The 27,372-nt window shown below is 44.5% G+C and overlaps 1 protein-coding gene across 1 annotated transcript in view; it reads right to left on the bottom strand.

The window, feature by feature from the left end:
* MMUT (methylmalonyl-CoA mutase) overlaps window positions 1-27,372 on the bottom strand; it is a 267,755-nt gene that overhangs the window by 35,207 nt on the left and 205,176 nt on the right. The window contains exon 10 of the mRNA XM_086926220.1: window positions 20,836-20,967. Coding sequence (XP_086782346.1) covers window positions 20,836-20,967 — 132 coding nt within the window. The remainder of the gene's footprint in view (window positions 1-20,835; window positions 20,968-27,372) is intronic.

Genomic DNA, 27,372 nt, shown 5'->3' with positions numbered 1-27,372 from the left:
TAATTAATTCAATATGAAATTCCAAATTAAGTTTATATTGTATAGGAAGGACAAGGTGAGCTGGGTTCACGATTGATAATCAGGGATTTGGGATACTGATGCCTAAGGTGAGCAGGGAATACACCCAGAGTTTCTTTGGTCTACACTGAAGTTTAGGGTTAGGAGAGTTAAACATGGATTCGGGCACAGTGTGGGGGTGCTGGAGGTTATCAGTCACCCATGTGCGGGGCACTGGGCATCCACGGAAGTTGCTGAGCACAAAACAGTTCTCTACATCTGGGTACCACCCTTTGAGGGTCTTTCTTTGGATTAAACGGGGCTAAAATAGCAATCATGAAACTAAAGGGTGAGTTATTAATATCCAAACCAAATGGCCATCTAGACATCACCGGTTAAGAGTAGGCATGCTCTACTAAACGACTGAAACATTTTCGCAGTGGCCTATCAATAAGAGGATTTTCAGTCTAATGTACAAAGCCCTTTTGTGGTTGCAAACCCTGATAATACGCAAAATAACCGCGTTGTGAATACAAATGGCCTTTTTAGCAGCGAATAAACCTATTTTGTGAGGGTTTTTCAAACCATTATGAATCACAAATAGTAGGAATGTGAAAGGTGGGGGTCATCCTTATTTGGGGGCTGTAATTGAATGTATATATACGTATGGCCAAAATTAGAGTTGAAAACCATTGATCAGACACCAACATCTCAAATGAGGTGGTATCTGATATACAAAGGGAAAGCTGTGCCCAGGGGCAGCTTCAACTTTTGGAATCATGTTTGTCAGATTGGGGTTGGTGCAAGACAGTGGTACAGGTGACCACTCCATGCTCCCACTGATGTGTGCCCAAACTGGAAATATGTTTTAAAAAAGCAGAACATGTCCATTAATGGGTTGGCCTGCTTCTAAAAAAAACTATATTTGCGAAAACTAACACAAGATGGCTGTCTGCTGCTCCTTGAGGCCACCATTCCCATTTGCATCCATTCAAAAAGGGCTGCAATAATGACCTGCCTAATGGATAGGAGGGTGGGGGGAGACGGTGATGCAAAAACAGGAAATGTTTCTTTTGGGCACTAAGCAGCAGGTACCCACATAGACCACCGCCAAGTCGCCAATGCCTAAAATCACCTGCATTGGGTTTGGAGTCAAAGCGCAACCCAGCGGGCAACAAAGAGAATCATGTATTGTGGCCCAGTATGCAGTATTTAGGGGCAATCTCATATCATGTGGGAAAAACCTGCACATTCAGGTAGACACTGAGGGAAGCAGTTATCTTGCCTCCTTCGCAAGTGTCAAATTCTATGGGGGTCATAATATAGCAGATGGAAACATTTGAGTTGAATCAGTCTGAGGTTGACAGATGTAGTTAAATACCTGGCAGCCATCTTGGCTTCCTGCCATTCCTTGACAGTGTTCTTACATCCTGGTGCCATGTTTTCAGGGAGGAGTATGAAGGGATCCAGTGTGTTTATCAAAATTGATCTATACATTTGGAAGACCCCCATATTCCCCAGGGGCTCCATTGTCACCTTGGATTTGAGCTGATTGAAGTCTGTCACTTTTTCTAGAAGATGGTCGTAATGTGTCAGTTGCAGGTAACGGAAGTGGATTTTGTATATCTGGAATTTCGCTGTTAACATTTCGAAAGACAATGAAATTATCAGACCATACAGCCCTTATTTTCAATATACTGGCCTGATCCCAAGCTTGAAATCTTTTTAGCTTCCATACCTGAGGGAGTCGAACACCCCAAAGGAGCCCAGGTTTAATCTGGCACTACCCTGGGAACAAATAAACCTCTGAGTATTCGTTCTAAATCCCAAGTTTGTAGCGATTCCCGTTCTAAGTGGTATGTCATCCCGTTCTAAGTGGTACGTCAGATCATTCTGGTTCCTGTTTATCCAGTCATTAATTACCACCAGCTGCAACACCAAGTTATACAGATGCATGTCCGGGACTTCCAGCCCGCCATAATATGGGGCACGTGTGCATTTGGATAGTGAGACTTGGGGTTGCGCACAAGCCAAAAGATATTTGGTAAATAGTGCTCCTATTTTGGAGAAGAGGGAGGGGAGGTCAAGGTGTGGGGGAAGTTTTGGAGGACATACAGAAATCGTGGGAGAACCACCATTTTAACTAGGGCTTCAGACCTTGTACATGGTGTGCAGAAACGATGTAATAGTGAGGTCCTAAGATTGTTGTGGATCTGTGGCAAAATGTACACACAAATATTTTAAGGATCCAGTTGTAAGTGGCCAGACTTTGACATCAGTGGGGTGGGGGCCCTCCACAGGAACGTATTGGGATCTAGCATGATTCACTTGTATGCCAGAGGCTTCAACACAGATCCTTCAACCTAGGGATGGATTGCTCTAGTCTTTGCATATACAGTGGGCGGTCATGTGTGTAAAGGGCTACTCAATCCTTGTGACCAGAGTCCCATCAGATACCGCCTTACTCCCTTAGCTGGGCGTCTTCGCACATTCATTATGCCAATGTCTCAACTACGAGCTTAAGGGAAGGGGGAGAGAGAGAGAGAGAGAGAGAGGAGGAGAGAGAGGGGGAGAGAGAGGGGGAGAGAGGGGGGGGGAGAGAGAGAGAGAGAGAGAGCGAGAGAGCGAGAGAGCGAGAGAGCGAGAGAGCGAGAGAGAGAGAGAGACTCTCTCTCTCGATTGGAAATGGGAGTGATAGAGCACCACTGACTTGGATCTGTGTCCAGGGCTCTTAATAAAGAGTTTGGATAATCTGTAGGAAGCAAGGTCTGAAATTCCTTTTATAGAGGATGAAGAACATGAAAGATAGATGCTGATCGGCATGAAACCGTTCTGGCTGAGTTTGGTAAGGGAGTGGATAACTTACAGCAATTAAGTTGCTAGGATTTCTTTTGTTGCTAGGAGTTTTGCCTCCATGTTCATCAGGGAGATCAGACAGTATGAGGCACAGTCAATAGGGTCTTTAGCTAATTTATGAATGATCCTCTCATATCTAATGGCAGGTATCATTTTCCCATGCTCTCCTTGAGGACAAGTATAAATGAGTATCGTTTGAAGAATTCGGCTGGGAACCCATACGGGCCTGGAGTTTTGCAGGATGTGGGTCTCTAGATCTTCTTTCTGTGCCTCTTTGACAGAGTTCATCAGGAGATCATCTGCTATAGGAGAAGTCTGCTCCAAATAGGATGGGATGTGGGCAGTGTAACCCAACGTGTAATAGTATGAAAACACCTCAGCGATGAGGTTGGCCTCCTAGCTTGGCTTGCCGTCGCTGTGGCGCACGCAGAGGATCACCCTGGATTCCAGTTCTCAGGTCACAAGTCAGTTTAGGAGTCAACCTGCTTTACAGCCCAGTAGTAAATGCGGTGTTGCAATATTAGCCAGGTGCGCTGGCTGAGTTTAGTCTAAGTTGTCACAGGTCTTCGACTGGACCTGGTAAACGTCGCAGCGTGCTCTCTGTGCCACAGTGGAGAGAGAGGATGTGCTCTAGGTTAGCAATGTCTGTTTCAAATGTTACTGTGATCAGTTTCTGGTCCTTTCTTGTGTCAGTGATATAGGATTTATTGTGGCAACAGGCCGCCACCTTCAATGCTTCCCTTACAGTAGCAGCTGAATCTACTGAACCAACGTTAGTTTAAAAGTATGTAGAGACTACATCTCAGAGGTAGTCAACGAAGTGCTTGTCTTTAACCCACGAGGTGCAAAGATGCCAGTCGCCAGGGGCAGCTGGCTATCTATCTCTAGGCAAAACTCTACAGGGGAGTGGTCAGATACGCTGCGTGGAAGGAGGTTTACTCCCCTTACTCTAGGTAAGCCCAACGCCTGGCGTAAAGAAGTGGTCTATGCAGGAGAAGGAGGAGTGAGAGTGCGATAAGAAAATGAACTGTCTTGTGTTTTGGTGCCATTTCCTCCAGAAATCATGGAGCCCGAAGGAAGTGATCCATGTTGAGCGTGGAGTTACTCTAGTGTTCAAGCTTCTGCTGAGTGCGTCTAAGGTCGGGTTCATTACAGCAATGTGATCCCCTCTACGGAAAAAGATTCCAGCGGGTAATGATGCAATGTGGGTAACAGATGAGACAGGGAGTCGTTGATTACTGCTGGGGAAATATACACACTACTGATAGACTATGGTTGCCTTTCTAAGGTGCCTGTGAGACTAAGGAAACAACATAGCAGGTCTGGAGTGACTGCTGGCGTGACCAGGGATAGAGTTACATAGGAGTATAGTGACACCCCATGCACCGCGGAATAAACTGCATGGTACACTTGTTATTTACGTGTCAGCCCAGGAACTACTCCTTGTTTGAACCTAGCATTGAGCTCATTCGCGTTCCACATTAGGATTCAGTACGGCCGATTAAATAGTAGATTTATCTGGATGGTGTGCAGGTGACGTGTCTGTGTCGTATGTGGTAGGGGAACAAAAAATGAACCATGGAGTTGCAAACAGCTCCCCCCCCCCCCCAAGAAACCTTCCAAACTTCCCTCCCCATAGACCCAAATTCGTAAGCCATACCCTCCTCCCACCCATGAAATATCTGTCACCAGAACAATAAAACTAAGAAAAATCCCTAATATCCCACCAAAATCATACAGTTGCTGCAATTGTCAACCAACAAATTTAAGAAAGAGAAAAGAAAAAAAGTGAAAAGATGGCGGTGCTCCAATGCAGCCAGTAGACCGGATGCTGTACGGGTTCATTAGGTATAGCGGTTAGTTCATGCTTCAGCTGAGTAAGTGCATAGTGTGTTGCCCTCTGTACAAGTGTATAAAAGGTGGGTGCTGAGACGCACAGAGTCGGCAGATTGATAGCATCTTCTGTTGTGCCGGTTGCTTCCACGTCCCCTCGTCCCCAGTCAATCTAGACTGGCCGAGTGAGTCCACTCAGTGATAGGCAAGGTTTGGCCACTCCTCCACCAAATGTGACCTTGAAGTTTCTTTTTCACTTCCAAGAAGGAGCAGCGCTGTTGTTGCACATTAAGAGTGTAGTCCAGGAAGACAACGGCAGGGGCGGAAACACATGGCTGCGGGAGGCCCTTCAGATCACACTATAGTTGGCGTACTTGAGAATAAATACAATTAAAGGCCGTGTTGGGGCCCCAAGTTGAGGCTGCCCCATTAACGGTAATGGGCACGTTCAATTAGAAAGCAGGTTGATAGCTCCCATACTGGGATAAATGTTCTCAACCACTCAGAAATAAGTTGGATGGGCAGGGTCCTTAAGTGTCCACTAGGACACCCACTATCCGGATATTGTTTCCCCTGGAGTGACCTTTAGCATACTCATCACGAGCCTCCAATAGGAGGAATGTCCTCAACAATTCCCTGACTTTTGTTTGAAAAGATTAAATGGAGTCTTCAACCTTAGAGATTTGTCCCTCAACCTCACAAAGTCGGTTAACTGCATTCTTGAGGTCCTGGCAAAGTAGTGACAGGTGCACACTGACCATTCCAATCTTTCCCTCCAAGGAGGCCTTAGAATTGTGTATGGCCTAAAGAAATAAGGAGATGGAACCCAGGGGGGCCCCAAGACCTGCATCCTGTGGGGCTCCCAGTACAGTGAATTTTTCCCTGTCAGGGCTGGGCTTAATTCAGGTCTTTACCCATATGAACAGTAGCCAAGGCAAAATGTCCAGCAGGCTCTTGCCAGCAAGGAAGGCCAAATATATAGGGTGGACCCCTGTCAGCTCCTATCACACAATGTGTGCTACTGTTGAGGTGGCATGATGGTCAGAAGACATTCTCATCCAAAGCCCAGGCCAAAGGAGAAGCACGGGCTATAGAGCAGGCCACTGAAAAACTCCAGACACTGGGTGGCAATGGTGGGAGGGAGAGGAGGGCCCTTCACTCCAATCAGTTTGCAGCTTCAGTGTGAGGCAAGAGGAAGAGTACACGGTAGATGACACTGCAGCAGGCGTGGAGTGGAAAGCAGGACAGGTAGGCACCTTAAGGGGTCCTTCACCTCAGTCCTCATCACCAGTCCTGGTCTAGCGCCTGTCTTGTGCCATCGGCCCACCACAATGAGACGGCTCACCTTTAGTGAGAGCATCGGGATCAACCTTCGTCTTGATCCGCCCAATAACCAGGAGCCACTGCTGCAGACAGTCTGATAGTCTGTTTGGGGTACGCCATTGCCTCCTCGCTGCTGGGGAAGGGGCAAGCCATTAGCCTCAGTATCCACAGGTGGGCCTCCGGTGAACCAGTAAGGGTTGGCCCATCACAAGAGCCCCAGGGCTAATGGGCATGGTAGTAGCCTGCACCGCTGGTATGTGACTCGCTGGTCCATAGACACACTCCTGGCTCTGGTCTGTATGTCCTTGTGATGGCTCCTACAACCTAATTAGATGCATATGCTTGAAGCTTGCTACGTCTGTACAGTTTCTGTTATAACCTTATTTTTTTTTATCAGCAACCATTCAAAACTGCTCCGGCAAGCCTACATATTATAATGGGCCTGGATCCCAAGCTTTCACCTAAAAATCTCTAGTCTGTCTTTTTCTGCTAAGCCATAGCACGACTATTACTGGCTACAGCACTGACAGTGCAGGGTTAACCCACTGCATCAAGTTGGTTTACAAATTTGGTAAGGGGGTTAACATTGTGGTAGACAGTTTAGTAACATAGTGATTGCTCATCTAAGACTAACCTGATCAACTGTAAATTCCGGCTTCTATGGAAGACCCTGATTAATAGTATACATTTAAATTGAATGTATTCCTTGATGACACATTTAATGGTATTTAATATGAGGGTAGTTTAAAATATATTGACCACAGGGATGGCATTTTCTCCTGTCTGATTATTCAAGATCTCCTATTATATTATTACGAAAGGTATACTGTAATAAATTTGCTGTGGCCAATACAATTAAGAAATATCTGCTACAATGCATCCGCTTGAATTTCTCAGTTTTTAAAGGTAGCTGTTGAGGAAGGGTTTCAAACATCTTTCTTTTTTCAAGATCAGACAGTATATTGACTACTAACCTTTGCCCATCTCTTCTACTGCCACCTTCTATTTGGCACCCTTCGGTAAAACAACAGAACCTCTGCCATCAAGATGTTTGCAAAAGGAGAAATGGGAAGAGGGGGACTAGGGCAGTTTCATCCTAAAAGGGATTACAACATTTTCATATTTGGAGGCTCCTACAGTTCCCTGGCAATTTCCTTCTATTTCTTACGACAAAGTGTTTGCCTCCCACTAACTGGAGAGTTTGCCAGCTCTATACCAAAGCCTTGGTGGCTATGGCATTGGAGGAAGAAGGCAAAGATGGAGTCTGCTCCTCTTATCTATTGGAGACCCAGATCTGGAAAAGTCAGATGAGGTAGTAGAGGCGGCGACTTTTGAACAGGCCTGCTAAACTAATGATTATATTCACTGAATTCTCAGTTCAGCACTGCTAATAGAGAAGCAGACACTTCTAAACTCACGCACGATCAGTGGAAATCAGTGAATACATTTGTCAATCAAAATACATAGCTAGAAGCTTTGCTTGGACACGAAACAAATATATCAAAATGCTCCTAATGAGCACCACTGCAGAACACGTGGATCAGCCACTGCATCTACAGTCAGCTTTGTGCGTTTGGCAGCATTCATGCTGCTTTCACTAGATCCAAGAAAGGTATTTTTCAGTTTCGGCGGAGTAGTACAAACACCCCCAAAGAAATACATCTCCAACAATTCATGTGATTACCTGGCCATGAGGAAAAGTAGCATTGATTACCCTCAAAGCCAAGCCTCCTAAAGCAAAGATGTTCCTTCTACAGAGTCCAACCTTTTAGGACTATAATTCAGAGAAGCAAATGAAATAGTATTGGGCCTTAGTTCAGCTGAAGATACCTTAAACACCAAGTTGTGTGGTATAGGGGGTTATAAAAGTTTCGTAGCTGACCAGCTTCAAAGCCAATGGTCGCATTACTAGAGTTGTAACCTGTACAATCTTCTCTTACTTATAAGTTAACACCTTCGAAGCTGGCACTGTAGTAACAATGAGACCAGGTATATCTTGAAGCAAAGCTCTCAGCACTCTCCTAAGGTGGTCAGTGCTAAAGGCATTGCTTGGACTATATCTACTCCAGAGCATGGAGCAGAGGATTTACCAGTGGCAAAAAATTATCAACTGGCTTACTTGAATGCCTCTATCTGCACCAATGACTGGACACAAGGTAGAAAACTACCCAAAGAATAAATAATCTTTATTGCAAAGATTAATTCAAATAACAGCAAGAAAATATATGAACAGTATGGATCAACAAATAAAATGCAAGAAGAAATAATTATGTTGTAAAAGAGTCAAGGTGCTAACATACAGTCAAATGCATAAGATTCATTAACAAAAAACTCAATGCTAAGATTCGGAGTCTTCCTAGGCTGCCATAGTTATGTGGCAAAAGGCTAAAATGTACAATAATGCCATCAAAAAGTCAAAATGTGAAATTTTGCCGTCAAATACATATAATTCATTAATAAAAAACTGATTGCTAACATTCTGAATCTGGGCTAAAAATGGATGTAAAGCAAAAAGGTCAACAGTACAATTGTGCCGGCAAATACATAAACTTAATTAAATGAGACAATCACAGATAGAATTAATTAATTATATCATCTAAATAGGACTGGACGCAAAACATTAAATCATAGGATTACATACGTAATCGATCTTAATAAAATCGGCATCAGCAGAGATCATTATATCACATAAGGGACTGAAGGTGCAGTCATACAGTCAAATAAAGGACCAAAAGTACAATCATGCCATCAAAAGGACCAAAAGTGCAGCCGTGCCATCAAATGTATAAAATTCGTTTCCAAAAGACTAACTGCTAACATTGTGAGTCTTCATGGGCTAAAGTGGTTAAGTAACAAAAAGCCAAAAGTACAATCATATTGTCAAATACATAAGATTCATTAAAATAGACCATCACAAGTAAAATGAATTATCTAATCTAAATAGAACTGAATGCAGAAAGTGCAGTCATGGCATTAGATATGTCAATCGTGATAAAATCAGCATCATCGAAAAGAATTCCGTTACAGAGAGGGCCAAAAGTGCAATCATAGAGTCAAATAAAATCCATTAAAATAATCGATGCAAACAAATAGAAATGTGATTTCTAATTTAGAAATCGGGGAAAATACAATTAACAATTATTCAATTCTTTAAAGAAAATGTAATTTATTTGAGAAAGTGAGATGTCCGCTGGACAGATTTATCTATGAGACAGGATTCAACTGCCATCTGACAAGTTCTAATAGACAAGCATCTGAACATTGGTCTGAGTCATTATTATTGAGATGTAAGGGGGCGAGTGCAGGTACAGGTGTGTCTCAGACTTGGCTCCACATGAACAGCATGAACAGTCTGAGCCTTGCCCAAGACTATCGTACCAAAATGGTCTCAGGGGGATCAATCCGAAGCAGTATCTCATTAGTGCTATTTTCCACTACAGTGGCTAGGGTTACTTAAGGTAGAATGGGATATTCTGTTGTTCACATAGCCTATGGAACAACTTAATATGTGATTTTTGACTCGTGTCTTTGAAAGCTTGGATATTTGATAAGAGTTCCGCCTGTTTCTTTACTAGCTTGGAAAATAATTAACTGGCAACTCCTTCAAACAGAGGTCCCTAGCTTCTAGTTTCGCTATGGCACCATTCGAATAACATAGCCAACTAGAACAAATAGTTTCTTACCTGTTGGTGTCGTTTTGCAGCTTGAAGATCTTTCTGGATTCACTATGCTGTGCATATTCCGCAATCTGGTGGTTGGTTATGGAATCGTAGTCTTTTTTTTTTTTGTAGCCCAGGTGGGCGTCGACGTCCCACCTTCTGGTGTACCTTCGGTGACGTTGGCATGCTTCCGGCGGAAGCTACCACCCTTGGGCGCCATCTTCGGATTCTTTTTTCTGTCTCTTTTTGTCTTTTCTGCTTGTAGTGAATCCATGGCTATGTATGTAAATCCTCTTTTTTTTCTTCTTTTTTTTTTCTCTAACGTGATTCTTTTCACGTATCTTGCAAGCTTCAACTTTCCTTCCTTTTCTATGCATTTCCACCTTCTTTTCCAGCCTCATCTGTCTGGCGGAGGCGGGTGGGTTCCCTAGTGAATCCAGAAAGATCTTCAAGCTGCAAAACTACACCGACAGGTAAGAAATTATTCGTTTTGCAGCATGAATCTTTCTGGATTCACTATGCTGTGCATAGATTTTGTAGCGGTTTTTGTTACTTTTGTGGCGGCTGGGTGGAAGATAGGCGTTGGTTGTTGAAAATATGTTGAAGCACCTTTTGTCCTACTTGTGCTTCCATTTGAACATTCACGCAATAGTGCTTAGTGAACGTGTGCACTGAAGCCCATGTTGCCGCCAGGCATATGTCCTGAATTGGTGTGTTGGCCAGAAAGGCAATTGTTGCTCCTTTCTTCCTGGTTGAGTGGGCCTGTGCCCCTCCTGTTAGCTCCTGGCCTGCTTGCTTGTGGCAGAATTGTATAGTCTGTGCGATCCATCGAGCTATGGTGTTTTTTGTTACTGGTTTACCCATGTAACTGTTTGCGAAGGATACGAAGAACTGTTTTGTCTTCCTGTGTCCTTTCGTCCTTTCAATGTAGTGCATCACTGCCCTTCTTGCGTCTAGAGTGTGGAGTGCTCTCTCAGCGCTTGTAGTGGGGTTTTGGAAGAAGCTAGGGATCTGAATACTTTGATTCATGTGGAACCTTGACACCACCTTCGGCATGAAGTGCGGGTCCGCTCTCATTACTACCCTGTCACTGTGTATCTGAATGTAGGGTTCATGTAGTGTTAGAGCCTGCAGTTCGCTCACTCTCCGTAGCGATGTGATTGCTACCAGAAAGGCAGTTTTCATAGTCAGCATTTGCAGTGATGCTTTGTGGATCGGTTCGAAAAGGTGCTTTCATGAGCTCTGTTAGTACTACATTCAGGTTCCAAGCCGGTGTTGGCATTCTTTTTGGTGGCGCTATTCTTTTAGCCCCTTCCAAGAATCTTTTCACGACCTGAGATGTGAAGGAGCTTCTCCCTATTTCTCCTCTTATGTATGCCACTATCGCTGCCAGGTGTACCCTTAGCGAGGAGGAGCTTAGTTTAGCCTTTATTAGGTGTGTGAGGTACCTTAGCACCGTAGATTCCCTAGTCAGTTTTCTGTGTAGTTTTTTCTTGTGACACCATTGAGTGAATCTTTTCCATTTTGCCCCTAGCATTTGCGTGTGCTGGGCCTTCTTGCCTCTCGCAGCACTCTCAGGGTGCTCTCTGGTAGTTTTAGATGTGCAAACTCTAAGTCCCCAGGAGCCAGGCTGAGAGGTTTAGGCTCTCCGACTCTGGGTGCAGCACTTCTCCGTTTTCCATAGACAGTAGGTCTCTTCTTTTTGAGAACTTGTGGGGAGGCCCCTGCGCCATCTCCATTATCTGAGAGTACCAGGTCTGCCTGGCCCATTGTGGTGCCACCAGGATCAGCGTCATGTTGCTTGTCATGCATTTGTTCAAAACCCTGGGGATCAATGGTATCGGGGGAAAAGCGTAGGCAAATGTCTTTGACCAGCTTATCCATAGGGCATTCCCCTGTGATAGTGCCTCTGGTTGCCTGGATGCAAAGTACTGGCATTTTGCATTCCGGCGTGTTGCAAATAGGTCTATTGTCGGAGTACCCCACCTCCTGAATAGTTTCTCTGTCTCCTGTATATTGAGTTCCCACTCGTGGGATGCTGAAGTCTGCCCGCTGAGCCAATCCGCTTCTACATTGTCCTTCCCTGGCAGGTGTATGGCTAGCAGGTCTATTTTGAGTGGTATTGCCCATCTCCAGATTTCCTGTGCCAAGTTTGACAGGGGGAATGATTAAGTTCCCCCTTGTTTGTTTATGTAAAACATCGTTGTGGTGTTGTCTGTTTGTATCAGCACCTTCTGGCTGTACAGGTTTTTCTGGAAGGCCTTGAGTGCTAGCAACACTGTTTTCAGCTCCAGGTAATTGATGTGTCTGACCGCATCTGTAGGGCTCCACAGGCCCCTCACTCTGACCTTGTTCATGTGTGCGCCCCACCCCTTCTGGGATGCGTCTGTGGTAATGGTCACTGTTGGGTCCGGTGGTGTTAGAGGTTTCCCTACTGTTATCCTTTCCTTGGTCCACCACCTTATTTCTTCCTGCACCCTGTGCGTTACAACCACTAGATCCTCCCAACTTCCTGTAGCTTGTGACCATTGCTGCTGTAGCCACTCTTGGAGCAGTCTCATCTGTAGGCGTACATTGGGGACCAGGTGTATGCACGACGCCATCATCCCCAAGATCTTGCTCACTGTCCTCACTGTCAGAGCTCGCCCCTTCTGGTAGTGACGTTTCTCCCTCAGTAGGCTGAGTGTTCTCTTTTCGCTGGGTGACACCCTGCATTGGACGGTGTCAATTTGAGCACCCAAGAAGATCTTCACCTGCTCCGGTTCCATTGAGCATTTTCCACAGTGTATGGAGAAACCCAGGCCTGTTAGCATTCTCGTGACTTGCTGTGCATGATCTTTGCACGTCCTGTACGAGCTTGCCTTTACGAGCCAGTCGTATAGGTAGGGGTACACGTGTATCCCCTCCCTTCGCAGATGCGCTGCCACTGCCGCGAGGCATTTGGTGAGCACCCTTGGTGCGGATTTTAGACCGAAGGCCAGGGTTGTGAACTGGTAGTGATCGTTGTGAACTGGTAGTGATCGTTGTTCACTGCGAACCTTAGCATGTGCTTGTGCTGCCTGTTCATGGGGATGTGCAGGTACGCATCCTTGAGGTCTATGGTGGACAAGAAGTCCCCGGCCTTTATTTGTGGGATGACTTCTTGCAGGGACGTCATCTTGAATTTTTGGGTCTTTACATATTTGTTTAGGAACCGCAAGTCCAGGATGGGTCTTAGGCTTTCGTCCACTTTTGGTACCAGGAAGTGGTTTGAGTACACTCCTTTGTTCCGTTCTTTGAATGGGACTGTTTCGATGGCCTCTTTGAGGAGTAGTTCTTGGGCTTCCTTTTGGAGCAGTTGCAGCTCTGTTCCCTAGTGCTCTCTTCTCTTTGGCTTTCTGTTTGGTGGATTCTTTAGCAGCTCTATGCAGTATCCGAACTGCATGATGTTCAGTATCCACTTGTCTGTGGTGATTTTTCTCCACTCCTGGAGAAAAAAATCTTAGCCTGCCTCCTACTGGAGTTATATGATCTTTTGTGTCCTGTCCGTGTATCCTTCTCCTCTTTGTTTTTCCGTGCTCTTCCCCCGGAGGGTTCGGGTGGGTGAGCACCTTTTCTCGTGAGCAGTCACTTAGAGGGGGGTTGTTCACCGCCTCTTCTTCTTTGTCCTCGTCCGTTTCCTCTTGACCGAAAGAACTGGCCCCTGTTCTGGTAGTTCGAGTTTTGCCTCTGCTGACCCTGGTGACCTTGGTTGTCACTCTGTTGTCCCTGGTGGAACGCCTGGTGAGATTCTCCTCGCTGGTTTCCACCTCTGCCGTTTGGCCTCCACGTAGGAGTGCCCCTTCTCATCCCCCTGAATTGCAGGGCCCCCATGGACCTTGCTGTCTCGTTGTCCTTCTTCAGTTGTGTGAGCTTCTCATCAACTGGGGCTCCGAACAGTGTTTCACCATTGAAGGGTGTGTTCAGGATGTTGTTCTGCACCTCAGCCTTGAAACCTGAGATCCTGAGCCAGGCTTGCCTTCTCTCTGTGATGCCTATAGCCATCAATCTGCTGGATGTTTCAGCCCCATCCAAGGCTGTCTTCAGCACGAGTTTGCAATGCTTTTCCCTTCTTCCACAAGGTGTGATGCCCTCTCACGGTATTGTTCCGGGAGGTGCTTGAGCAATTGCCCCATCTCATCCCAATGTTGGTATTGATGTCTGTTTAGGAGTATATAGTTAAGGTAAGGTACCAGCAAGGGATTTGTTTTAGGAATCAAAGTATACAGTATGATAGGGTCTTTCTTACTGAGACTTATCAACTGAAACAATCAGTCACCGTTATGATTATTTATATTTGCTTAAGACCTCATAAAAGCTACCACACTAGCCCTGAGGAAATACAACACTTTAAAATAATAATTCTTGTTCAACAAATGAAATTTAGAGAATAATGAAAAGCAACACAAGGAAAATGTTTTTAAAGAAACATATTATTTATATCTTCAAATCAAATTCAAATTTTGCAAGGGTTCAAAAATAATTGCACAAAAATCTTACGTATAAGGAAACGACAAAATCAATCCATCAATACATAAGAGAATCAGTCCAGTCTGTAAATCAAAATAGAAAATTGACTCCTTTTTAGAATAAACAGAAAGTCAGATGTAGGATGTAAACATGGAGTGGTGTGTCGACGTTTCGGTCTCAAATGTTTTATCCAAAGACCATCATCAGGACGGAGAGTTTAAATGCAGTACGGATGACCCTTAAATAAAACACAGAAAGCACTATAGATGTTCAGAAGTGCAGTTCAACGTGTGAATTAATGCCCTCTGGGATTTTAGCAACTTATCCCTTTGCTTGCGTTCCAAATGTGGATCCAGATATTAGAATGAAGTCTTTATTTCAGGGTCCAATACGTTCTTCATCCGAAGAAAACAGACGTATAAGTTCCTCAGTGTCGGGTCACAAGGCGTGCACTTCTGAACATCTATAGTGCTTTCTGTGTTTTATTATAAGGGTCATCCGTACTGCATTTAACCTCTCCGTCCTGATGATGGTCTTTGGATAAAACATTTGAGACCGAAACGTCGACACACCAGTCCATGTTTACATCCTACATCTGACTTTCTGTTTATTCTAAAAAGGAGTCAATTTTTATTTTGATTTACAGACTGGACTGATTCTCTTATGTATTGATGGATTGATTTTGTCGTTTCCTTATACGTAAGATTTTTGTGCAATTATTTTTGAACCCTTGCAAAATTTGAATTTGATTTGAAGATATAAATAATAAGTTTCTTTAAAAACATTTTCCTTGTGTTGCTTTTCATTATTCTCTAAATTTCATTTGTTGAACAAGAATTATTATTTTAAATTGTTGTATTTCCTCAGGGCTAGTGTGGTAGCTTTTATGAGGTCTTAAGCAAATATAAATGATCATAACGGTGACTGATTGTTTCAGTTGATAAGTCTCAGTAAGAAAGACCCTAGCATACTGTATACTTTGATTCCTAAAACAAATCCCTTGCTGGTACCTTACCTTAACTATATACTGTTTGCCCAAGCCCGCAAGGGTATATTGGATTACCCACTTCTCTAACCAGTCTGTTTAGGAGGGTGTTTGAGTTTGCCATCCGCCAGTGCGTTGCGGCGTTTCTCTCTATTTTCCTCCCAGTTAGGTCCATCCTCCTGCTTTCCTTGTCAGGTGGAGGCCCAGATGTTGTTGGGACGTTGGCCCTTCTTCTGGCCGTCGCAGCGATAATAGAATCTGCTGTGACGGACCCCTTGATATAAGCCGGGTCCTGTGAGGAGAATTTGCATTTCTTTTCCGTCCTTGGCTTTACTGATCTGCATGTAGCCGGGTCCTTGAAGGCTTCCTTCCCCTGGTCTGTGATACTTTTCAGCATGGGAAGGAATTGGCTTCTTGTCTGTGTGGGGAGCAATGTTTCTAGCAGGAAATCTGCTTTAGGCTTTTCCTCCTCTAGCTTAACCCCATAAGCTGCTGCTGCCTTCCTGACGACCTCGTTGTATGCCCCGATGTCATCCGGTGGCGAAGGCCTCGACGGATATGTCTCCACCGCCTCCTCCGGGTTTTCGGCCTCGATGTCCTGCCACTCCTGGTCTTGGGCTGTCGAGGAACCCGAGCCGTAGCTTGACTGCTGGTCCCCGTAATCCTCTTCATTATAATAGAGGTCCTCTTCCTCTTCGTGCTCCGGAGTTTTCGGCCATTCTTAGACGTCGAACTAATCCTGTTCTGTCACCTCAGCGACGGACGTTGCCAGCCTCGAGGGGATCTTGTAACTTCTCATTTTTTCATCAAAGTCTTTCTTCCTCTGGAGGATGTTCTCCATTTCGGCCTCGAGCCTTCTTTTCTTTCCCAGCATCTCTGCGGCCTGGTCGTCATCGAGCGTTTCGGCCGCTCCCTTCGGCGGCGGCGTCGACGTCGAAGCTTTCTTCAGCTCCGTTTCCTTCGAAGTCAAAGGCCCTTTTTCCGGGGGCTTGCTTTGACGACCTTTGCTTTTCGCCGGTCTTCGGCCTCCGGGAGTCCTTGTCGAAGTATCCGCTGGGCTCTTTTTCAGAGGATGCAGCTTCGGCCGTCGAACTTTTCGGCGCGGGTGCTCCTTTCGAGGCTTTGGACTCTGCCTTTCGAGGGCCCGCCTCTGGCTTTTGAGGCCCTGAGGGAGTTTTCAGGGTCGTAGACTCTCCTACCTAGTCAGGCGTTTTCTTATCGGTCCCTGCGACCATGAAGTCATCTTGACCTTCGAAGATGTTGTCCTCGTCCTCGGTGGAGAGGCCCAGTTCGTAAAGCGTCGGGGCCTGGCCCTTGCCCTGCATCGTGTGATGAGCTATCCTCTGCTTCTCTCGAACTTGGAGTGCCTTAGGATTGAAGACAGAGCAGGCGTTGCAGTCTCTGCTCTCGTGGTCGGTAGGCAGGCAGAGGTTGCAGACCGGGTGTTGGTCCTTCTGCGCGAACTTGTGGTGGCAGTTTTTGCAGAATTTAAATGGAGTCTTGTACATCCCTGCGCTCAGGGGGCCCCCTGTATGCGCATTCCTCCAAGGACGTCGAAGATCTCGATGTTCTTCTCTTTCTTCGTCGTCTCCTCTCTGATGGTCTTCTTCTCCCAAACTTTTCCGGTCTTTACCGTCGAATAGTAGTTGTATTTTCTCCTTTTTTTCCTCCAAAACTTCTGGAGCTTCACGCGACGATCCAGACCCAACGGCGGGAAAAAGAATCTGAAGATGGCGCCCAAGGGTGGTAGCTTCCGCCGGAAGCATGTCGACGTCACCGAAGGTACACCAGAAGGTGGGACGTCGACGCCCACCTGGGCTACAAAAAAAAAGAGAAAAAAAGACTACGATTCCGGACCCAACCACCAGATTGCGGAATATGCACAGCATAGTGAATCCAGAAAGATTCACGCTGCAAAACTTTTATTCATCATTGTCCAGAGGTAAACCTTTAAAGTATCCGGGCCCGCTCTTTTTAACTTACAGCAATAAGAGATACATTTGGCTTGGATAAGCTGTTTACATCTTGTCAAGTTAAACACTAACGTTAATTGTGCTTGAGAGGGCCTGGCAGTAACTCTTAAAATGTATTTTCTCAAGGCAGTCACCAAGGTTATCTATAAATGCAATCCTGCCATAAAGAATTGTTGAAGTTAATTTACACTCTATCACTTTACACAATTAAATTGTGTCAGAGTATGAGACATTCTTTAAAAGATGATAGAATGTTGTGCTTAGAAAGGTGGGCACATACCTAATTGATGTTTTGTATGCTTTGTGCACCGCCTCTCCTCAAACCACACCCCTAGATATTTCTAGCAACACACCTTCTCAATGCATTCATTACGATCACCCAATGCCCTTTCTTATTTGTTTCCTCCCAAAAGCAATGATCTTTGCCTTAGATGTAATAATTTTAATATCATTACTCATGCAATATCTTGCATTTGGAGACCCACTGTGGAAATATCAAGCAGAACATTGTCAGCAAAATACTGTATTATAATAATCTTCACATCTGCTAGCTCTGCTACCTTGGGTGGGCAGGCTCTTTATGGGACAGGGAATTGGGACAGGTCCTCCAGATACAAGTTAAAAAGTCGCAGGGCCAGTAAGAAGCCTTGCTTCATTCAGTCCCTTGCTCATAAACGTTTTTCCTGAGATTACCCATTTGGACGCAAGTCTTATCTTTATCCACATGTTTGAGTGGAGACCAATGATTAACTTCAGTAAAGGTTGCGAATGCCACATTCATTAATGTTTACCAAAAGCTTACCCCTATTGACATTGTCAACGGCTGTAGTGAAATCAATAGGAGCAGCATAAAGCAAGCTCCCTTTATTTGTCAAAGTATTCTCAAACAAGCATTGACAGTGCAATAAGCTCCTCAAAGTTACTGCCGTTGACAAATCCTGTTTGACAAAAAAGGGACTCATTTTGCTCAGCAGCCCACTTGATCAAATCTTTTTTTTAAAGCTGTGCGTAACCTTTGCCTACGACATCCAATAAGGTGAGATGAAAGATCTGAGGTGAGCTACTGGCTCTTTTTTGTGAATAGGTACCAGAAATGAGCCTCTCCATGAATCCGGAGCATTAATACAGAAAGCATTGTAGAGTGGGCTTAAAATTGTCAACCAGTGGTACATCATATATTTGAATAAGAATGCCGGAATGCTGTTCGGAAGCGGAGATCCGTTGCTTCGTAATGATTTATTAGAACATTGGAATGTTGGGAGCTCCATTGAAAACAATGGAGTGCTCTGGGCTTATAATGGCTGGTATAAGCCTGGAGCTCCAACATTCCAATGTTTCTTTGTTCACAGCTCTGGCTGTGAACAAAGGCTTCAGGGAACCTGAGGGGATTCCAATCCCCCCACGGTCCCAAAAGTCTTTGTTTTATTTGTTAGAACATTCTGTCCTCTAGTGACAGAATGTTTTAATAGCCTTATAGCCCTTCATAGATGGGCTATACCGCTATTAAAGTCCCTCTCCCTTGTTAAAGGCCCTCGCCTTCGGCTCGGGGCCTTTAACGCTGGAGAGGGCCTTTAATAGCCGGTATAGCCCTCTACGGCGGGCTATAAGGCTATAATAGCTGCTTGCATATCCAACAGCGAAGAAAAATCCGCCTTCACTTTACCATTTTACATCACTCGAAACAAGAGAGCTCTTATCCGTTGAGGCTCTGCTGTCGCAAAATAGCTTTGCAATATCGTCTATCCAAACAGAGAGCAATGTCTTTGGCGGGTGATATTTTCTTTGTATCAAGATGTGAATTTACAATCAACAAAAAGTTTCTGGAATCTTTAAGTGTGACAGCATCATGCATCCACATCAACTGCTTTTCACGATTCATTTTCTTTACATCCCAAAGCTTGTTCGGTAAGTATGTCGGAAAGATTAACATTCATCCCAAGGGCTCTATTATCATAGCTACCCTTCCAGTACCTCCTGAAGTGGTTTAATGTATTCCTCATGAAGGTAATGTAATAGATTAATAAGATATTATAGAGTGCAAGGGCATTTAGATCACAAACATAATTGTTATTGTACAACAAGTTTCCATAACGATAAATTAGTAGGGTAATGATGTGTTAGTCATTTTCTGATGTAAATTTCTATAAATGGCTTACTTGTGTAAACAGTGATAATACTCTCTAAATATGTCCGAAGGTTTTGCCTCAACTTTTAAAGAAAATAATGGGTGTTCTCCCTATAAGCCTTTCTCCTTTTCTATTTGTGATCATTACATGACAAGGAAAAGGAAACTTCTGCTTATTAATTTTCTTGTGAATGCTCATCTCAGATGACCTACACTTATGATTCTTTAGAATAAGATAATGATTGTGACCACACCTCCAAAGCTAAAGTCAATGCGCATGGATAATTTCCCTTCAATCTTTCGGTTTTACTTTGGAATATAACATAGAGTACAGGCAAACATGGTTGCATCATAAGCATTTAATAAGCACCAGAAATACTTAGAATACATGTGTGTCAAAAATAGCAAATGACAATACTTTGTGACGTGCCTCAAGCCCGAAGCATTTGGAGGCAATGTAGTCTTTAACAAGTCCAACACCATAAACATTCTCATCTGATGCTTTTGTATGGTGCAGAAACAAAAGGTTGTGCCACCAATTGGGCTTGTAATGTCATATATTGGACACCAAGAAGGAGACTTGCAGAGCTCTGACCAAGTCTCACACAAAAATCAGACGCTAGTGATGGGTGCTGCTAATTTCTGGATCAAGTCTGGCTCCTAGGAAATTATTTACCTTTGGGAAGGGTTATCAATTAGAACTATATAAGCTGTGAAATGAATGTATCTCTCCTTTAAATTCTTTAAAAAGAAATTATATTTAAATTTATATTTCACTCTGTAAAGCCATTGTTTCTTTGATCAGTCACAGGGAAAATGGTAGAGTATCAGTTTAAATGATATGGCCTTTGAAGAAGAGAAATGACGAATGGAGAAGTGAATGGGCATAAACAAAGTAGGATCTTCATTCCATATAGCTGAAAACCAAATTGACTTTCAAAAAGACTCAGTGCTGCATTGAGGGATTCTCTAGTATTCTGCTGCCTTTAAGTGGGTGTCAAATGATTCCATATACTTTTATTGTTCTAATGAAAGGAACAATTAAGGGATTTGGCTGATGGTTCAAATGTATTTACTATTCAGAGTCAGGTAAAAATAAAAATTGACTATTAATAAGCTAGATTAAAAATATGTTAGGTAAAAAGGCTAGGTCAGTGGAACAATTAATCCATTGCATAAAATAAGTGTGCAAGCTGAAAATTGCAGGTTCGAATCATGGGGTCTATTACCCGCCCCAGTTAGCACATTTTCCATGGTTGTAGAAATGAGTAAATTGAGATTAGTAACAATAAACAACGTGGGATTTCAGTCATTAAACAGCATAATGTTGAATATTAAATTACTTAAAATACACATTACTGAAAAAGAGGATCTGTAGTTAGAAATAGAAAACAAATTACAATATATTATAGAATAGATACAGATTGATTTAAGCATAAATGCAGAGATTATGATTTTGTTGACTCAAACTGAACTGACCACTGCAAAATGTATTTCTTAAATCTACAAATAGGAAAAATAGGAAGAAGAATGTGTATGGGGTAAACTCTTGTTAAATAGTGACATTGTAAAACTGCAAAAATCATAGCTTCTTACCTATCAAGAGTGCACGCAATTTCACTGCTTTCTCCAAATTCCTGTCGGTATGCACCACTGACCATTCGATCAGTGGCTTTATGCTCACCGAACACCTTTTTCATTGCATCAGTTATTTCTCCAACAGTACATCTAAAATGTATAACATTTGGATTACACTTTAATGAGGCAACTGATGAGAACCAACCAAACTAAACAATGTTCAATGTAATTAAGTGTTTCCAATAACGTATGAGAAATAAACCACCTACAATGAGTCTGCCCAATACAAAATAGTACTTTAAAAAAGCCATACATTAACACTTTGCTGATAATAAAATAAAATCCAGTCAGTCCCTTTTCCATTGCAGGAGATTACAGTCTCCCTATAACGACTGAAAGAAGAAGTCATCCCTTTTCAAGAATATATTCTAGCAAAGATCTGATATCCACCGGTGTACTACTGCCCTCCAACCGGCTGCAAAATGTGTTGTGCTCATTAAGGTGAGCATCTTTCATGGCTTCTAGCTACTTATAACTTGCCTTCTAATTCTTTACATGGGTTGACTCATCACCCTTTGTCCAGGAGCAGGACCCTAGTGAATGCATCTCTAGGAAGCGAGGCCTTTGAAAATTTCACACTCTGATACCCCATATCCAGATGCAGATGCACCAAACAAACTTTTCTGCCCATCTAAGGAGGCCCTGTGTGAGGTTGCACCCACCAATTAGTCACTTTGCAAAGCTCTGACACTAGATGAGCTCTTAACTGATCACTTCCTCTTCACAAGACTGCAAGCAGTGAACTACAAGACTGCAAGCAGTGAACTAAAAGCCTGACTATCTCTGGTACCCCGGTTAATTTGGGCATGTTGAATGGCCTTGGAACAGGGAGGTGACTCTGTTACAGTTCTGGTGAGAGTCATTATTATTTTTAAGGTATTAGGTTTGTGTCGAACTCTATAATATGAGCACAGCTCAATTAATTTCCCTCGTTCACCCATGACTACCAAGGAACTGGAGCAAAAGCAGACATGTAACCACAAAACGTGATACACTGGCTCTCTCTCTCTGGCAGTTCAGCTCCACTGAATGGCCGCATATTAATTATAGTTAATTTAAAGTTCCCAAATACAGATGAGAACACCCAACTCTTCTACCCAAGGGATAACAATCAGCCAGTGGCCCGATGTTATAAAAATCAAGAGTGAAACCGCCATAAAAACGTTGCAGTTGTATATCTGCATCAGAAGGTGCTATCCACCCCAAGGTAATTACCTGTAAAGCAAAAAGCCTATTCTTCTTAGAAGTGACAGCTCTGACTGTACGGCCATTTCATGTATAGCGTGTTTTTTACCCAGTCATGCTGTGTCTGAATTTCTAACCCAATACCTCCAACAGTGTAAGCAGGGACTTCTTAGTGCCAAACTATACTATTTTAACTCTAGCCATTCCCTAAGTGACTTCCTCAAAGATGTAGCTCTTATGTTAACGATTTTCTAGACAGTAGCATAAACACCTATCCTGAATACTGGTAGATTTCTTTAACCACAAACACAGACCTGCTACACGTTCACATAATTCATATTCATCTAAATTTGATTACTGATGCCATAGGGAAGTTGTTCTGTTCATGTCAGGGGAAGTAATCAGAGGAAAATGATGGCACAGCTGTTGTAGAAGATTTGGATATAAATTATAAGCACAGAGAAGTGTCAGAAGCAGTGGGATATTGTTATTATTATCTTTATTCGACGTATAAACAATACCATAAACGATACAATCCATATAAAAAAAATAAAACAACAATCATTAGAAGGTACAACTTTCAAGAGATTCTACAGGGCACAGCCACATCAGGTACACATCATATTTTGTTCCTTAAAGAATTTCAGAAAAGAGGAACCCACGACTAAAGATTTTTTGGGACCAATAAACATAAATCACACAGTGAACTAAAATACTGTAAAACACAAATTTCAGAACAGCGAAATGTAGGAAGGGGGAGGCTCTAGTTGGCGCAGTGCAACACTAGCGACAAGCAGGGACTCTCTCTTCCTCGTCAGGGCTGAGGGTTACCTTCCAGACAACCTCTGCTTACCCTCTAGGTAGTGTGGCTTAAGCAGTCGTAGGCTAATCTTTGGGGAACATAGGGTTAAACACTTGCAACAGTACACCTTTACAACCAACCCACCACACAACGAGACCAGACTGTATTCTGTAAAAATATATATCTTTATATAGATTTTAAGCAGGCTTGTGAATACAGTCGATATACTTTATGAATACGGTTGCAGAATACTTGATTCAGGTTACCACAGTTCTTATAGCAGTTCTCTTGAGGCCCGTAGGCCGGTGTTAACCAAAGTTCTTTGTGGAGCCGGCGGCTTCCAGGGGATCTGTCCCACGTCGCGTTGCCTTCCCGGGGTCGCTGATCGTTGCGGCTCTTCGGCCGAGCAGGTCACTGGTCGTCCGGGGCAGCGGTGTTCTGTGGTGGTACGGTCCTCTCCTCGTCGTCCGCTCCGTCCCTGGAGACGGCGGCTGTGCGGCGGTGACAAGTGGCAGTACGGTCCCCAAGTGCAGGACGTACCCAGCCAAATGTCGGTGCAGCTGTGGGCTCACAGCTGGGCTGTCGGGCAGGCTACCGACCTTGTGGATTCTCGTAGGGCAACTGCCCGTCCTTGCAGGTGAGTGACTGCTCGCTGTGCAGTCTCCTCGAGAGCTCAGACCGGACGGGTCCTCCTTCCCTTTGCTCTCGGGCTCCCGGTGCAGTTGCGGTCACGGTGTTCGGGCCAGCGGCGGCTGGTCCTTGCTTTGCTCCCGCTGTTGCTGTGGGCCCCGGTCACGGTGGTCGGGATGACGTTGATGCCTTAGAGGAGATTCCTCTTTGTCGATACTGCGGCGATGGTCAGCACCCGCAGTCGCTTTCTTCCAGGGGGGTAGCGTCCACTGGTCCTGGGACGCTGGTCAGGGGGCAAGTTCAGTTGCAAGCCCTTGGAGATCTCTTCAGCAGAGTTTGGCACAAAGTAAAGCAAAAGTCTTCTCGTAGTCTTTTCTCTTGTCTCTCCTTCAGCAGCAAGGCACCAGACACAGGCAAGAGTCAGCACCCCTCCTTGTCTCTCGCGGTCCTTCTCGTCGGGCAGAGTCCTTCTGTGGCCCAAACCGGATCTAACTTTCAAGGAGCAGGGCTCCTTCTTTTATAGGCCAATTCTTTTGTTCTCGCGGGCCAGGGGGGCCTTTGCATAGCCACTCTCAGTTCTGGAGTACCCCGGCGGGTGTACTCCGGCTTCTGCTTTCAGTGTGAGGGGCAGGCGCATCAGACGCCCCACAGGGGGTGGGGCCAGCATTGTCCGGACAGGGGTGGCCAGAGTACCTTGTTGATGGGGGCTTCGCCCTTCCTGGGCCAGGTGCCGGCAGAGTCATCCGCCGCTCCCCAGGAGGGTGGAGCCAGCATTGTGGTGGCCGAGCACAGTGACAGTTCGAGTCAAGAGGCACTCCTACCTCCCACTAAGGTGTAATCTGCGCATTCACCACCTGTCATCCCTCCAGCCCTGTCACTCACACATCCCAGACAGTCGGATACACATACTGGCAGAGGCAACTGAAATGGTTAGGCAAGCAAATGCTAACTTTCTAAAAGTAGCATTTGCAAACCCAGGATACTGAAATAAACTTGCCTACAAGAAATATCTCATCATCCTGAGTTCAGGCATACTAAACATGACTCACTACCATGCTCCTTGAGCCTGCGGGGATTATAGGGTGTAATAATCCTCGCAGCTCAGTCTGGCCTAACGGAGCAGGTAGCCTTCAGTAGTGAAATACGGTCTTCGTTGTAAGTCACTACCAGGACATGCCACGCACATCAGGGCTTGTCCTACCTTACACCTACAACGCACCCTGCCCGCAGGCCTACCATAGGGGTGACTAATATGCAGTCAAGGGAAGGGTCGGTGCGGGCAAGTGGGGACACTTGCCCAGCTAGCGTGACAGTACGAGACCGCACGCGGGTTCTGCGGTCGCAGTTCCCAGACACATCTTTACGGCTGCTTCGGTGGGTGGCGCAACCAGCGCTGCAGGCCCACCAGCAGTATTGGCATCTACAAGCCCCGGCACGCTCTCGTGCACTTTACTAGGGACTGACAGCAAATCCAATGCACCAATCAGGAATACCAATCGTATATGCAATTTACAGTAGGGAGCACTTGCACTGTGGCACGGATCAGCCGTGGCGCAGTGCCCTGAGTATCGGAAAACCAGCAAAACATCGGAGGCACATCAGCAAAAAGTGGAAGGGAGACTCACGCCAAGGTGCCAGGTCTAACACGAAATATAAAAGGCGAGGCAGTAATTTATATATCACACAGTGAATTTAAAATACTATGAAATACTAGTTTCAAAACGGCGAGGTATAAAAGTTAAGACAGTAATTCATTGAGCTCAACCATCCTTTGAAACCCTTACTCCAGGAGCAGACCTTAAGAAATTTGTAATACAAAAAATAGTGTGAGCTTCGGGTGCCAATTTTAAAAATTCCAGAGCAACACCGTGCCTTCAGAAAATGTTTTCTGGGGAATGCCTAATACGGGCAAAGCAGAACGAAGTGTAGGATATCCTGCGGAGACCTGTTGTGGCAGCCACAGGGTACTTTCTGTTCAATGGTCGCTGTAAAGCCTGCTGGTACCGCCAATAGGTGATGAAAAAGATTTAGCCTTAAACGTGTAATTAAAAATCTATCATGGGCCTGCATATAAGAGACAGATAAGGTTCAATACCCTTGGTAGACTGAAGTACTAGATATTCTCTTACCGAAGGCTTAATGAACTCTCTGTCCTCCCGTAGCCTCGTAGAGTACTTAACAAACCGTTCCTTAACGAGTACCTTTTCCTGAGTATTCATATTAGCTAGGTTAGTAAATAAGTCTGCACACTCTATTTTGTCAAAAGACTTCTTCACATACCGTAGCCAAGGAATTTTAAACCCATGTTCAAGAGAAAGACAATCTTGGCTCACCAGCCTACTAAAGGTCCCCTCATTTGCCCAGATCTTTAACCAACATAGCAAAGGTCTAACAGCCATCAAATCAGTTATACAACTGGTTCCCAACTCTTCATGGATAATGTGCGTGTAAGTACTCTGGGGAACTTTAAGTAGGCGCCTTAAATACTTATTTTCTTCAATTTGCAGTTTGCTAGCCTCAACAAATCCCCAGACCTCGCTTCCAGATAACACTTTGGAACAACACATTGAGCTATATCATTTAAGAACCACTTCTCGGGTCCATCGTCCTAGCCTTTGTGCAAAATTCGAGATTGAGCCCGTTGACCTTACCAGAGCTAAACACTTTTCCTCTAGCAAATGTTTAAAATGTAAATGATCATCAAATAAAATACCCAGATAGGAAAAGGACTGTACTTTACCTAAGGTATGAGAACCTTTTGTATAGTTATAGGATTTGTGTGACTTCTTCCCTAGTTCCCTAATATATGATTTTGTGAGATTAGGGACCATGCCCAATTTGTTCATAAAGGTCACAAAACCATCTATTAGAAGCTGCAAACCCCTAGGAGTACGACCAAGCAGAACCGCATCATCTGCGTAAAGCAGAACCGGAACCACACAATTGCCAATCCTAGGGCTATCTGCCTGTATGGAACTCAGTACAGAGTCAAGGGCATTATTATATAGATTGAAGAGGAAGGGTGCTAATATGCAACCCTGTCTCACCCCCCTGGAGCACTTAAAGGAGTCCATTACCTTCCCCTCTTGAGTGCACCTAACCAACGCCGGGGTGTTAAAATGTAAGGATTTTAAAATATGAATTAAGCCAAAGTCCACCCCAAGCTCGCTCAAAATCATCCATAATTTCCCACGGTTCACTCAGTCAAAGGCCGCAGTGAGGTCCATGAAAGCTAGGTACACGGTCCCTGATTTTGCTCCTGTAAATTTGGCAGTGGTGAGATATAGTTTGAGGCATTGATCTGTAGTAGATTTCCCAGATCGGAATTCATATTGCACATCTGTAATGACTTGATTTGCCTCCGCCCATTCCACCAACTGATTTAAAACCACCCACCCCAAAACCTTCGCCGGCACATCAATAGGAGATATGGGCAGTAACATTGTGGGCTATCCCTATTGCCTTTCTTAAATATGGGGGCAATAATAGCAGTGTACCATGATGGCGGCCTTACTGCGTCCACTGCTGCATTTAAGACCCTTGTTAAAACCGGCGCCCAGATCTCTACGTTGCTGCAGAAGAATTCTGGGTGGATCCCATCTGGACCCGGTGCCTTGTTTCTAGTGAGACCCTCAATTCCCGTTCTGACCTCATCCAGAGAGAAAGGAGTTAGGGTCAAAATCTGCTCTGAATGTATAGCTCCTGTAAATAGTCCAAGCTAGAATGATAATTATACAGCCCCGCAAAGTGCTGCTGCCATTGCGCCGGCAGGATATTATTACATAGCCCGAGTCTGTTCGAGTCTTTAAAACAGGGATTATTAACCCCTTCCATGAGGGGTTGTTTCCCTCACTGTGCTGGGGGCGGGGGGGGCGCGT

This window comes from Lissotriton vulgaris, chromosome 6, assembly GCF_964263255.1.
Source record: "Lissotriton vulgaris chromosome 6, aLisVul1.2, whole genome shotgun sequence".
Lineage (NCBI taxonomy): Eukaryota > Metazoa > Chordata > Amphibia > Caudata > Salamandridae > Lissotriton > Lissotriton vulgaris.
Note: the sequence above shows the minus strand (reverse complement) of the source record. Positions and strands in the feature narration are given on the sequence as shown.